The sequence below is a fragment of the Eriocheir sinensis genome, chromosome 17, assembly GCF_024679095.1.
Source record: "Eriocheir sinensis breed Jianghai 21 chromosome 17, ASM2467909v1, whole genome shotgun sequence".
Lineage (NCBI taxonomy): Eukaryota > Metazoa > Arthropoda > Malacostraca > Decapoda > Varunidae > Eriocheir > Eriocheir sinensis.
In genome coordinates, this window is record NC_066525.1 from 2,127,294 (window position 1) to 2,142,262 (window position 14,969).

At 44.2% G+C, this 14,969-nt stretch overlaps 2 protein-coding genes across 6 annotated transcripts; one reads left to right on the forward strand and one right to left on the reverse strand.

Annotated features, from left to right (window-relative positions):
- The first annotated feature begins 76 nt into the window (after positions 1-76).
- LOC126999749 (uncharacterized) lies at positions 77-9,243 on the forward strand. Of its 2 annotated transcripts, none has more exons than XM_050862598.1 (4): positions 77-667; positions 4,743-5,858; positions 6,150-7,190; positions 7,391-9,243. In XM_050862598.1, exons 2-4 carry the CDS (start codon positions 4,796-4,798, stop codon positions 7,648-7,650), a joined length of 2,364 nt encoding a protein of 787 aa, XP_050718555.1. In that variant the 5' UTR covers positions 77-667; positions 4,743-4,795; the 3' UTR covers positions 7,651-9,243. The 2 variants fall into 2 exon arrangements, with proteins under 2 accessions (XP_050718555.1, XP_050718556.1); XM_050862599.1 differs by lacking the exon at positions 77-667 and adding an exon at positions 1,476-1,556.
- Positions 9,244-9,485: 242 nt separating this feature from the next.
- LOC126999753 (WD repeat-containing protein 54-like) lies at positions 9,486-14,953 on the reverse strand. 4 transcript variants are annotated; one of them, XM_050862609.1, is made up of 9 exons: positions 14,907-14,952; positions 13,375-13,483; positions 12,865-12,993; positions 12,179-12,362; positions 11,831-12,038; positions 11,347-11,449; positions 10,767-10,892; positions 10,039-10,199; positions 9,486-9,587 (listed from the first exon to the last, which is right to left on the reverse strand). In XM_050862609.1, exons 2-8 carry the CDS (start codon positions 13,459-13,461, stop codon positions 10,071-10,073), a joined length of 966 nt encoding a protein of 321 aa, XP_050718566.1. In that variant the 5' UTR covers positions 13,462-13,483; positions 14,907-14,952; the 3' UTR covers positions 9,486-9,587; positions 10,039-10,070. The 4 variants fall into 4 exon arrangements, with proteins under 4 accessions (XP_050718566.1, XP_050718564.1, XP_050718565.1 ...); XM_050862607.1 differs by lacking the exon at positions 14,907-14,952 and adding an exon at positions 14,858-14,902 and having other exon boundaries at positions 9,486-10,199; XM_050862608.1 differs by lacking the exon at positions 14,907-14,952 and adding an exon at positions 14,781-14,871 and having other exon boundaries at positions 9,486-10,199.
- Between the last annotated feature and the right edge of the window lie 16 nt (positions 14,954-14,969).

A 14,969-nucleotide genomic window follows, 5' to 3' on the forward strand; every position in this document is an offset into this window, starting at 1 on the left:
ATAAGGAAACACGTAGTAGTAATTTACCAGTCTCTCTCTCTCTCTCTCTCTCTCTCTCTCTCTCTCTCTCTCTCTCTCTGCCCTTCCTACGGTATCTCCCCCTCCTCTCTCTCTCTCTCCCTCCCTACCTACCCTTCCCTGTCCCACCCCCAAGCCTTCTCCATCCACCCATACGCACTTTAAAGGAGAGATAGTGCAATGCTTGTGTTCTGGGAGGGCGTGATTTGTATTTTAGCGTCTCTCTCTTCGCTGCCGAGTACGGACGAGGGTAGTTTTGGCCATATGTCAGAAAGTAGCGTTCGGTGGATTTACGTGGAGGTGCCCAGGTGTGTGTTGCCCGCTGACCCTTTTTGGCACGTCTAAATCGCTAAATTCCTCGCATACCATCGCCTTTCTCGCCTTATACCGCGTTCGAATAGCCATCTCTTCATGCCGAGGTGGAAAATACATCCCCGCTTTGCTGTTCCCGGGTATAGCTTCCTTCTGACGCCGGCATGGGACGCAGCGCTAAATTACAGTCCGCTAAAGTCTCCTGCCACAGTCTTGCGTTTTCCAACATGGCGTGGTTTGTATACTGTTGACATCCAGTGACAGAGGATGAGGAAACGCCTGGCAGCACTCCAGCCCATGTAGCCCAGCCTCTTGCAGCCCCAACATAGATTTGCAGGTTAGTGAGATGGGCTCCCGGCGTTCAGGAGAGGCGAGAAATGGATTGCATGGGCGAGGGAAGGATGGCACGTGAGGTTGAGATGGGGGTACTCCTTTCTACGTCCCTTGCCTTGTGTTGGTGTTGTGTGCGAGAAAACAGGAAGAGAAAAACATGTATTCAGATGTAGATGAGTTCCCAGCGATCAAGGGAGGCGAGGAAAGGTTTGTAGGGATTAAGAAAGGATGTCACGTGAGGTTAAGATTAGGGTTTTTCTTTTTACGTTACTTTCCTTGTGTTGGTGTTATGTGCGAGAAAACAGGAAGAGAAAAACATGTATTCAGATGTAGATGAGTTCCCAGCGATCAAGGGAGGCGAGGAAAGGTTTGTAGGGATTAGGAAAGGATGTCACGTGAGGTTAAGATTAGGGTTTTTCTTTTTACGTTACTTTCCTTGTGTTGGTGTTAAGTGCGAGAAAACAGAAAGAAAAACCGTGTACTCAGATAGCGAGAGAGAAAGGGGAGGTACACTAACTAAGACCAAGAAACAATGTAACTTAGATAACCCAATTCGTGGTGTTAATATAAGACCAACGTTCCAGTTTATTCATACACGAGTGGCCTTACCCTACACCAGAAACCGAGACAGAGAGACACGGACCTTACAATCGGACGACGAAAAAATGAGGGAAAGATTACTATTTGTCTTCGCGTTAAATTCTCCATACAGGCGTGAGGGGCGGGGTCCGAGGAGGGGTGGGTGTGAGAACCGGGTCACGCATGAACACAAGAGGCACAGGAACCCTATAGTGGTGTAGTGTGAGCTCCAGTATGTGCCGCCTAGTCAGTGAGAGAGGACCCAGGCGACGGTGTTGGTGGTGGTGGTTGTCAGATGGAGTTGAAGTTGAACCGTGAGTAAGAGAAACAGAGAGTGCGCGAGACGGAGGTGATATTGAACTGAGTAAAAAATAGGAACAAGATAGAGATAGATAGATAGGTGGGGTGATAAAGATAGAGATAAGAGATAGGCATGATAGAAGGGGAAATCAGCAAAACCAACAGAAGACATGAAGAAAAAAGGGTAAAATTGATATAGAGATGAATAGAGATATGACCAGAAGAGAAAGAAATCAACAAAACCAAAGAAAAAGACGAAGTAGAAAAGTTAGTGATGAACAGAGATACAGGAAAACAGAGACAATAGAAGGAAATCAACAAAAGGAAGGAAAAAAAGACGAAGAAAAAAAGGATAAATATATAGATAGGAAAATAAATAACAAATCAATCAAGAAACATAACATTGATAAGCAGATGAATAAAGATGAATTAGCAGAGAGAGAGAGAGAGAGAGAGAGAGAGAGAGAGAGAGAGAGAGAGAGAGAGAGAGAGAGAACTACATTTAGACTTGTATTCCTAACAGTATGTACCATTTACCTATTGACAAGCATTCCACTAACAGTTAATGCAAAGTTGAAAAAAAAAATATATATATACTACTGTAGCTCCGATGTTTGTCTAGATATTATAATTCGGGACAGCTACCATCAACACTAAATACTTGTAACTTGTAGTGTATTGAGATGCAATTAAACTCAGAGTGAAAAAAAATGGGTGTTACTGTCATTACTACCTAACTATCTACATCTGATTAAAAAGGTGTTATTTCATTCTTACTTAACTACCTAAGGCTGAGCAAAAGATATAGAGGTAATAGATAACCTCACTGTTAATCTCATTCCTAACCTAACCTAACCTAAATGTGATTAAAAAAGGTGTTATTTCATTCTTACTTAACTATCTAAAACTGAGCAAAAGATATAGAGGTAATAGATAACCTCACTGTTAACCTCATTCTTAACCTAACCTAACCTAATCTAAATATGGTTAAAAAAGGCGTTATTTCATTCCTCCTTAACTATCTAAAACTGAGCAAAAGATATAGAGGTAATAGATAACCTCACTGTTAATCTCATTCCTAACCTAACCTAACCTAACCTAAATGTGATTAAAAAAGGTGTTATTTCATTCTTACTTAACTACCTAAGGCTGAGCAAAAGATATAGAGGTAATAGATAATCTCACTGTTAACCTCATTCCTAACCTAACCTAACCTAAATCTGATTAAAAAAGTGTTATTCTCATTCCTAACCTAACATAGACTGACCTAACTTGATCACCTAGACTAACCTGACCTAACCTGATCTAACCTAACATGACCTAACCTAACCTAGCCTAACATTACCTAACCTAAATCTGATTAAAGAAGGTGTTATTCTCATTCCTAACCTAACATAGCCTGACCTAACCTAACCTAAACTAACCTGACCTGACCTGATTTAGCCTAACCTGACCTAACATAGCCTAGCCCAGCCTAGCATGACCTAACTTGACCTAGCCTGACCTGACCTGACCTAGCCTAACCTAACCTAGCCTAACCTGACCTAACCTATGTATGCATGTATTTCTCTCTCTCTCTCTCTCTCTCTCTCTCTCTCTCTCTCTCTCTCTCTCTCTCTCTCTCTCTCTCTCTCTCTCTCTCTCTCCATTTATTTATCTTTATCTGTGTTATATATGCATGTATGTATGTATATATGTATGTATGTATGTGTATTAATCTTCACTACATTATCTGTCTATCCATAAATCAAGTAAACAATATATTCATCTATCTATCTATCTATCTATCAATCTATCTGTCTGTCTGTCTGTCTGTTTGTTAGCTATCTCTAAGTCTACTTTCTTTACCCATCGCTCAATTGGTTTCACGTGTATGTTTGGGAGCACGAACAATACAGCCTGACACAGATCACGTGGGTGGGTAACGCGAGGAAGAGGCACATTAGAGTTCAAAGCAGGCCGTGGGGAAGAACAATACCTCGTGATCGGCTTCCTGCGTGAGGGAGGAAGTTCGTAGGGCGGAGGTTCTGTGGCTCTAGAGGTCGTATTCTTAAACATATATAGAGAGTCCTTTCCTGAGGCGTCTAGTCGTTGTGATGTTTGGATAAGGGTAAGAAAAGACACTCCAAGGCTATGAGGAAGGAATTATGTTAAAAGTAGATGCCTGGTAACATAAATACAGGTGTGAGTGCTTCGATAATTTCTTGCGGTGTGTTTTAGGTCTGAGGTTTTAGGCGATCGATTCTAAGGGTCAACCACTCAACCACACATATTTGACTAGGCTTCCGTAGGAGTTTGGGGCATTTCCAAGGGTAGTTTTAAGACTCTTCTGGTAGTTTGACCCTTCTTCTGTATCATGAACCTAAAAAACACTCATTATAACACCGACTGATATCCTTTTTAACCTTTGAACTAAAAACTGAACTGTGACTGACGGGAGATGAAGATAGACAAACAAAAGTGAGCCACATGAAAGCATTGTCGGTTGAAAGCTGGAAACGAGGAGAGAAAAGTAATCTTATCGGTAAGCTACACAACATGCGGCCTTCGGTACCAGCAAGCGATAGAGTTACAAGACAGGAAGCCATCGACGAGTAATAGCTGGGAACAACACTCGCGCGCTTCCTCCGCCTTTCCAATGTTAATGAGATGCAGTATGTGTTTCCTCAGTCCTCCCGGGTCTCCCTCCCGCTCTCAGCCAGGGTCGGGTATTCCCAGACGCTTGCTCCTCTCACATCAGCTATTTCCAAAGGTCCAATGAGTGTTTTCTTACATTCATGGGACAAAAAAATGATCATACTACCATCAGGATCATAAAACTACCTCTGAAAATGCCCACAGCTTCCATACGAAAGCCTTGTCAAATGTGTGTGCTGGAGCGACTGTGTGTGTGTGAATATGACCCCTCAGGCCTTGTCGCAGCCTCTTGAAGACTCGCCGATATCCGGTAGCGATGTATGGGGGTGTAGTTCGTGTGTTATTGCCTTTCTCTCGTTGGGGGATGTTCCGGCGTATTGTGTGTGTCTTTGTGTGTGTGTGCGTCTCTGTTTATCTGCCTCTCTCTCCTTTGTTGTTTTACCCAGCTATATATAGAGCCTCGATACGTTTCTTAGTTTGCGTATAATACTGAGTTGTTTTCTAATTTGTAGGTATCCAGTGGCCCTTCTCTTGTCTTAGTTCGTATGTTTTCTCATTTCCAGGAGCAGTGTGAGGGCGGCGGTGGCAGGATGTGAGGAAAACCAGCAGCTGTACCATGGCCCAGGAGTTCCTTCCGCTGTGCGATGTGCTCTTCAACATCATCTCGTTGGCTTCCTACTTCTGTGATGTGGTGTTCGATGTGGTCACCATCTACACGCTGTACGAGCAGCAGGAGGTGGTGTGGTTCACGCTGTCCCTCTCGTGCGTGCTGCTGTCCCTGGTCGTGTGTCAGCTGTGCTCCCTCAAGTGGTATCTGTCCAGCCTTCGGAAAGACTTGGCCAAAAAGGACTGCGACCTTAGCCTCATGATCCTGCTGCACTTCTTCCAAGGCGGTGTTCTGTGGCGGTACTTCAAACTGTTCATCCCCGTGGACCTGCGCTACGTGAAGCATGAGGTGCGTGACCTGTGCATGCTGCGCCTGGTACACGCCTTCTGCGAAGCGGCACCAATGTTGCTCATCCAGCTGTACCTGATATGGCGCAAACCCTCGCTCTCCCACCTCACCGACCTAAACATCGTGTCCACGGCGCTGTCGCTCTTCAGTGTGTGTTGGGCGCTCGCCTCCTTCAACAAAAACGTTCGCCGCCACAACGTCCACCGCCTCATCTTGACGTGGCTGGGCGTGATCTTCCAGTTCATATGGAGGCTGGGGACCATCACCTCCCGCTCCCTGGCCCTCACGGTGTACGCCACGCTGTACGGCTACTGGGTGTTCCTGGTCATCGCCCTGCACTGGGTCTCCATGTTCCTGTGGCTCATCTCCCCCAAGAACGTGTTCCACGGAGAGAAAATGCCAATGTTCAAGAAGGTGATCTTTTCCATGCTGATTGCCTTCTGCTACATCTTCTGCTACATCAATCTACAGGAGATCAATGCGCGACAGAAGATGGTTGCCTTCTACATCACCATGCTTCTGGAGAACGCCCTACTGGTGGCTGTGTGGCTGGGCGGGCTCAGGTCCTCCCCTTGGTATCAGTACCCGGTCACCGCCCTCGTCTTCGTGTCGTTTGGGTTTGGCGTCGTATTCATGATCTTCTACTACCAACACTTCCACGTCAAGAGACTCAAGCATAACTACACTGTGTCTTCGTCTATCAACACTTACTCGTCATGCACAGGTACTGCACCCTAATTATAGATGAACTCAATAATACCCCAGTGTACTCAAATTATACCCCAACGAACTGAAATGATATCCCAATCAACCCAAATGATACCCTAATGAATTCTAGTTTACTTATACATATAACTTCGTCACAAACTAGAAATTTATTATTTAAGGATTGTATTTTATCGTATTTCCCTCTCTAAACCATTTTTGTGATGTAAATGTTATCTAATGTATACTTTTCCGAGCTCTTGAATGTCGAATCTGCTCTCACAATGTTCCTTTCTGCGTGTCTTTTCAGGCTGCCAACTCGGCCAGTGTACGGACAAATCTCACCGCATGCCCTTCCCTTACTACCTGAACGAGCTCTCCGCCAGCGACAACAGCACCATCGCGTCGAACCACCACCAGAACGGAACAACGAAGCCCAACAACCTCGAAACAAGTGAAGCGCGGAGCAACCACAACGATCATCACCACCACCATCACCACCCGTCCCAACACCACCACAATCCAACCGATGGTCTTCACGTGCCTGGGGTTTTCACGTGTCGCTTCAACCCAGGGATCAAAAGGAAGAAAAAGAAGCCTACTAGTTTCGTGCCCCCGCCGGTGCCTGTCCTGCCTTCTCTGGGGGTACCGAACAACAATGGCCGAGTGGTTCCTTTCTGGAAACGACCATTGCCACAGTCGATATCCAGTGACCACGAGGGCAGTGTGGGCTCCAGGGTCAACATCCAACAGAAGCTCCAGGAAAAGAAACAACAGCAGATTGCGGAACTGCGCCAGATCGAGGAAGAGATCAAGGCTGGGAAATTGAAGCGACCACACCCCAGTGACATCTCGGAGTCTGGCACGCTGCGTCAGCCCATCCCTCGCGCCAAGAAGCAACCATGGCTGAGACCAGAACCTCTAGAGTACACATACCTGGTGGTGGAACCTTCTGCGGCGCCCGTTCCCGCCCCTGCCCACCGGAAGCACCGATCCCAGACCCCGGAGATCCTGCTTGCGCCGCACTACTTAGAGAACACCAGGATCTATTACGACTATCAAGATCCTCGGTGGAAGTACGGGAACAACTACCACCTTCCCTCTGATGAGATGAGCGGCTCGAGCTACTCCAAACACTCCATCAAGCGGCGGAACAGGAAAGGGGACAAAAACGCCGACAACAGGGACAAGGTGATCTACAAGTCGTACAGGATCCCTTCCGACCTCGACAGTCAGATCTCCTTGCCCAGGTCGTACACGCTGCCTCGCGAGTTCAAGTACTACCGAAGACCCAAGTCGAGAAAAGCTGTGAGGACGGATCACTTCATGGCCTCAACCAACTCCAGTGACGGTACGTGGGAGCATTATAAGTGTCTATAGATATATTTCCACTCAAAATTGACCCACTTCTCTCCCTACTAATCAAAGAATGAATGATCTTGGTATTGCCTTTCCCTGTATCCTCAGTCTCTAACCTAACTGTTTATAAATAGGGAATCTTTCAAGGCTCTTCTGTAACGCCTCCTTTCAATCTCTTTCTCCCTCTCGCAGGAGACGTCGACTCGTGTGACGAAGGAGACTTGGAGGAGTCCCTAAGCCGTCTCAACAATGCCGTTCACTTTCACCTCAACCACAACCACAACCATCACCACTACCACCATCACAGCTTCCTTCACACGCATCATAACAATGCCAATAACAACAACCACGTGGCCCCTGAGTCGCCGCCCCACCCCCAGCACCCTCTTCGGGCTCGTATCCACGCAGCCTTCCACCGCAATCTGGCCAACACGCACGAGACCAAGTTGTGAAGGGCAGTCTTTAGTCCCAGAGGCGCGACATGAGACTCGGGGACATGTAGCAAGTGTGAAAAAGGAATGTGAAGGCAGACCATACATAATAACCAACCAGGAAGTGAAATAAAGGAAAGACCGTCATTTTCCAGGTGCCAATTCAGATAAAAAGTGCTCATTGGTTGTGTGGGTGTGAACATGTGAGGTAAACCGAAGTCTTCCTGCCCCAGATGCACGAGTGAAAATTAACCTCGATGCAGGGCAGCCTACATTGTCCTTGAGGCTGCCATGGAATATATCCCTAACTGCTACTAAGCTTAAACGGTCGAAAATGTCACATGGAAGAACTCTGTGCAATCTGTGTTTATTCTTGTGCCAAAATCGCGTGCTGCCATAGTGTGAACGCGTGGCTGTGCGTGTTGGCTCTGATTTGCGAGTCCTGCAGATCCGTCAGGAGGCTTACGAACGGTGTGTATGGAGGTGAAGCAGCCGTTTGAAGTGGGATGGTATGCCATGCAGCCTGGGTATATTTATGGTTCCAAGAGACAACGGCTCTTGAGTAAACCACCGTGTGTGTGCTCACCTGCCTGACGCGGACTCGGGATCTTTCGGATACTGACTGAGCACTATAGAGATAGCCACCCGAACCCAAACCCGAACCCGAACCCGAATCTCAGATGACATAAGGAATGCTCTTGAAGGAATACTCTTGTTAGTCTATGTGCCACGAAGACATGTTCCCTATACTTACACAAGTCCTCTGGTGCCACGAGACTCTATAGGTCTTGTGACTCTTCATGCTGTGACCAAAATAACTCATTGTATCACTCACCTTTTTCAAGACACCAACACTCAGTACGTAACGAGTTTGTGCATTGTTGTTTCGAAAGACTCTACAGGTAAATGATTTATTAACATGTAATTTTAATTCTATCAAAGTTATAATAACACAATCGGAGATGAGAATGTCACTCTTAAATATTAATGTTCGAGTACCTTAGACCATCCATGGTTTAATTACGCATTAATCTATAATCGATGTTGGAAATGATAACTTGTTAAGACTTAGGATTTAATACCGTATTCCTAAACGTATCGGCACCTTGGTACGCCTGTTTGAAAAGCCTCTCGTGGAGAAAGTTCCTGGTATTTTCATGGACTGTTTTGTGATGCTAGTGGTAGTTTTACCCGACTTCTGCGCCATTAACGGGAAAAATCATCCATCAAAACCCAGCTGATCTTCTCTGTGGGCTTGGCAAATAGTCGTGATGGAGCCCGGTACGTTCACGAATGTGGACCTTAGTGTTTGGCGCGTGTGTGCACGGCCGTACCTGTCTCCCACCTCTGTTCTCCCCAAGTGGCCCCGAGTGGCGGCCACGCTAGTCCCCGGCGGCGGTGCGTTGCGGCCCCGAGTCGTGAGTGGCGATAACTGCTCATCCTTAGGTTCACACTGGGTGACTTACCGACGCGCGGAACGGTAGGTTGGCAGTGCTGCTAGATGTGAGAGTTTATTCTTGGTAGGATAAAAGGAAAACCTTGCTCAGGTTCAGATATCAGAGGCGGGCATATCCTGATATATTGTTATTCCCCTATACGTGTAATACACACACACACACACACACACACACACACACACACACACACAAACAAACAAACAAGCAAACAAAAAATAAATCATATGTGTGTATGTATATAGGTCCAGTATAATATGACTGTACCGTGTTATTGCGACTGTGTGTGTGTGTGGGTGGGTGGGTGGGTGTATGTGTGTGTGTGTGTGTGTGTGTGTGTGTGTGTGTGTGTGTGTGTTGTAGTCGCCCTGCGAATGGAGCTCAGGATAATCACACGACCCAGTCGTTCACTCGCTTTAATGCGGTTATCGACTATGAGGTCAGATGTGGCCTCGCCTCTCCTCCATTTTTCATCTGCCGCAGGCGGAAACACGTACGTATGTCCTGCAGGGCAAAGTGCGTATTGAGTGTGTGTGTGTGTGTGTGTGTGTGTGTGTGTGTGTGTGTGTTTTGGCCAGATACTCCTTTAAAAAAAGCGCCTATGTAGATACTTTAGCATTTCAATGTATTAGGTAGGGGAAGTTTTTTGACACTTTTTGTAAATGTTGTGAATTGTTGTACATACATATATTTATGATTATTTTGATACAGATGTTGAAATTCTGACTATAAATTTATTCTTAATTTAAGAATAATATTAAAGTTTTAAAGAGATGTTTTATTTCGTCATGAACTGTCCTATAATGTGTGTGTGTGTGTGTGTGTGTGTGTGTGTGTGTGTGTGTGTGTGTGTGTGTGTGTGTGTGTGTGTGTGTGTGTGCAGGGGGGGGCGGGGGGCGGTAACTATAGGCTAATATTCGGCATAAGCGTACAAGTCAATCCCTGCTTTTCTCACATCGGCTGGTCGGGGGTTCGGTTCCTTGGCCTTCACATCGCGTAACATATCAGCTCCTTGGAATCGTAGCTGGCCAGGACGTACCCAGAGCCAAGATCGTCCGTGAAGACGCCACCACACAGCGCCGCGTTCTCCTCGGAAGCGCTGTACTTGTGTTCGATCTGCCAGGCAACACAACAACACACTCAGTTACCATTGAATTCAGCATCTTTAGTCTTGAAACTTTGAATAGAAAATATAGTAAAGCCGGCCTGTTGTGAAGACCCTGACACTATTAAATTCCTCATTCGCTAACACCCTCGCTATCATTCTTTGCTGTTTGTTTATAACCTCATGTTGGTGCAGAGCTATAAAACGTTTGTTCTTAAATGTAGCGGTGGTTGTAGTGTTGTATATGGGACTTCAAAAACAACACAACTATCGCACTGAATAGTACAATAACTACTATAACATACACTATACATGCAGAAACAAGTAAATTTCAAGCTATTTCCAAACACGCATACATGTAAACACGAGCCCATATCCTCAAACATGTCAAGGCTTACACACCCACAATTGATACGAGGTTTGATGGTGATAGTTTGACAAGGCTTTTTCTGCAAGGTGAGAATGAAAACCACTTATGAGAACTCGACTAATCTCCTTGGTGGCCTTTGGAAATATATGTTGTGATAGCCGAAAGCGTTTGAGAATATGGGACTGATGCAACTTGGCGTCAGACTTACGGGTAGCTCAGGGGAGGAGAGGTGTAGTTGCCATATCCGAACGAAGGTGTCCTCGCTAACTGAGATCGCTAACCCCGTCTCTTGTGCCACGTCGAGCCCCGTGATGGAACAAGCGTGCGCACAGACCTGATAACATAACCCTGACATTATTAACACCCAGGGCACTGTAAACGTTGATATATGCCACAGTAGCCTATAGCTAACTAGCTTTCAAGAGGGGAGTATTAAGACACTTTCCCATATGAAATAATTGATCTCTCTTTTAGCCAGTCATTACTATATTATTTTCTAGGAGTAGGCTAGTGCTTAGTGTACTTTTTTGTTTTGTTTTTGTTTTTGCCCTTGAGCTGCTTCCTATAACAGTTTAAAGCATATTAAACTAGCTTTCAAGAGGGGAGTATCCAGATTCTAGACACCTCCTCATCCTAAAATGATCTCTCTCTTAGCCAATTCATTTCTATTATGCTTAGCGGGCTTTATAGTTTTGTTTTTTTGCAGTTAACTTGTTTCCCATACTATAAGAATAAACAAGAGACATGCCTTATTGTTCCATGTTCATATTAGTCAAGTCTCAACATACCTCAGCGAGTATTTGTCCTTGCAAGTTGAAAAGCCTGAGGTGACCAGAGAGGAATGCCGCCAGAACTTGTCCACTCCATACAGCGATGCACGTTACTGGAGATCTGAGGGACGTGGGCGAAGGTTGAGTTAAGCAGTCCAGTAATCTGCCCTTTTTGTAATAATATGAATTTGTTTCGCTGTTCAGGTCCTAAGAGTCTTATGGAAGGAGGTTTGAGTTATACAGTTCAGTAATCTTCACTTTTTTTAATAATTTGGAAAGGTTTCGGTATTTTTTCACGTATACTTGATACATAAAATTTTCCCTTGATGTCATTTCGTGTAGCTCAACAACAACAGCAACACTACTATTACTACTACTACTACTACTACTACTACTACTACTACTAACAATAATAACAATATGAGTCCCACTTACTACTACTACTACTACTACTACTACTACTACTACTACTAACAATAATAACAATCCGGGTACCACTTACTCGTAGCTTTCAATGGAGCAGATCTTGGAGAGTGAACCTTCCTCTTCCTGAGACACCACAATCCCTCCTTCATCGTCCCCGCTCACCAGTACTTGCCCGAGGGAGGCCAGCGCATTGATAGGGCACGGGTGGAGGGTAACCTTCTCCGTACCAAGCACATCTCCATTATCCGTCACGCTGAACATCAAAACCTCTCCCGTGTATATCCCTGTAGCAAAGACACACGCCATCATCAACATAACATTAAAATCGAGCTGTAATCAAAGTCAGAATCGTCAGCCTTAAACCAAAATCACATTCAGTATCTCAAATATCCCTTGCGTATCCCTGTAGCAAGTAGATTCATACCAACGCAGATGTAGCCGGTGTAGAGGGACGCGATGCCTTTGGTGAATGAGAAAGGGGACTCCAGGGGTGGGGTTGGCAGGAGGTGGGCGTGGCGCAGCACCGAGCCGTCCCAGTCGAACAAGAGGACGCCCTTCGTGGTAGCCAGGACGAGGAAGGGACGCCTGTGCACCTCCACCCACGCCGCCTGGATAAGGGGAAAGGTAGATGATATATAGAGGTCTTTCAGGGCTTCTGTTATAGTTTTTATTGGTTTATACTTTATGGTTCTGTACGGAAAGATATATATGTAGAAATTTAATGATTATTTGTTCTATGTGACTATTTTCTCTCCATTTTTATGCTTTAGAAATGTTTAAGTTGTTTGTCTCTCAGTTGAACTACCTTTTTTTGTTATCTTAAAAGAATATGATAAATTAGGTTAAAATTTTAGATATTAATATGAGCTAGGCGCCGTTCAGTTTAATAGTAGGCTACAAGAAACACACACACACACACAGACACACACACACACACACACATTTGGAATGAATTAGAAGAGGTGATGGAGGCAAAGCTGGAAAAAAAAACTAGACAAATAGCTAGAGATTTAGATATAGAGACCTCACGAGTGTAGCTCAGACCCTGTATATACCACACCTAGGTAAATACAACCAGGTAAACACACACACACACACACACACACATACCTGCATTATAGTAGCACCTGAGGGGGCTGAGGAGGTCATCTTGGCTACCACCACTCGACCTGGTTCATCCCTCGAGGTGATGGGACACACGATGTTCATCTCATCTTTGTGGGCAACACCTGCGTACATCTGCAACACACGATAGATAGATAGATTGATAGATTGATAGATACTGTAAATAGATAGAAATGTAAGTTAAGTATAGCCTAAAATGTTCAACCAGTAGCTTCGAAGATGAATAAGATTAAAAGAGTTGATGTTCTATAGCCTAATTAAGCATTCGAAGTGAGATATTCCAGTAAAAATATAGAAAGTTGCCTACAGGACATCATATTACACTGATGACTGATAAATATAAGATGCTATAGCTACTGACACTAGGATGATGATAATACTAATATGATTTTGATAATGGATAGAGCACTGCATTGCTGAGATATACCAATGAAAATGAACCACAGGGCAAGTTATTATACTGCTGATAACTGATATAGCCTAATAGTGACTTACCGTCCCATTCACACGAACTCGACATAAGTTATTTGGAAAGAGTGAGGCTGAGGACTTCAAAGGCACACTCGTCCCTCTCTCGTACATGCTGGCAAATGATGTGATGTCCCTGTGAATTAAAAAGACGTATAAGTTAATAGGGCTCAGTTGCATATTAATTAAGCTTTGTACTTGGGATATACTGTCCTTTTAACTCATTACGTACTTTGCTTTCATAACCTATCGTATATAACAAACTTTAAGGGCAGTATAGATAGCATGAAAAGCCAGAGAGATATTATACCACACTGCAAAAGGATCAAACTTGTCTAATTCGTCCCTTTGTCATTTTCCAGTTATTTTATTTTCCTTCCTTCCTTCCTTCCTCTTTTAACTAGGCTATATATCATTTCCTTGCTTCCTGTAATCATATATCAAGCTTAAAATATGACCCAAGCTTACGCACAGATTAATAATGATGTATACCACTCATCAACTGACTTATACCTGTGTCTGCCTATGTTTTCAAAGCCCCTTTCATTTTACTGAGCTCCCCTTTTTATATTACTGTTCAATGTCACATGCCACGCCATTCTGTACGCATATAGCTTATAAAACCCAGTTGCGTACAGATAAAAATCAATGTCACACTCATTATACCTATCTGATAATACCTTTGGGCTTATCTACCTACTTACCTACGTTTTTAGGCCTATCATTGCTTATTTTCTTTCTTATATTACTGAAGTGTCACATCCCACGTTATTTTCTACTCATATACCTACGAAACTCCACTGGTTGTAAGTCATTAAGCTTCATTCTATACTTATATACCTACGTTAATAATTGGTTCTCTTACCTGGTTGCTTAATTATGCCTCTTGGTTATTCCCTCTCTTATATTACTGAAGTGTCACATCCCATGTTATTTTCTACTCATATACCTACGAAACTCCACTGGTTGTAAGTCATTAAGCTTCATTCTATGCTTATATACCTACGTTAATAATTGGTTCTCTTACCTGGTTGCTTAATTATGCCTCTTGGTTATTCCCTCGCTTATATTATTGAACACTGTCACATGCCACGCTGTCCTATACTCATATTGCTAAGAAATTCCACTGGTTATAACTCATTAAAATTTCAGAGCATATCATTGAACATTTCGTACGTCTCCCAAGCACACACATTTGACATGGCTTTTGTAGGACCTGTGGGCTTTTCCATGGGTATTTTTTTTTTTACCCTGGTGGGAGTTTGACAATGCTTCTGTATCGTGAACTCTTTAAAACACCCATAAGAACGCATTTTACCTCCTTTAAGGCCTTTATAAATAATTAATGTGAGGCTTTAGCATAAGAACATCGACCTCACTCTCACCTGGTATACTCACGAAAGGTAGACTGCAGGTAAATTAGAAATGCTCACCTCTTTACCTCTTTTATGGTCTTTAGAAATTACTGATATGAGTCTTTAGCGGCTAAGAACACCGACCTCACTCTCACCTGGCACTCACGAAAGGTAGACTGCAGCAGGTTAATTAGAAATGCTTACCTGAGCACACGCCAGCTCCAGGTATTCCTCGTCGCCTAGCAACCTTACCACAAACATACTTAT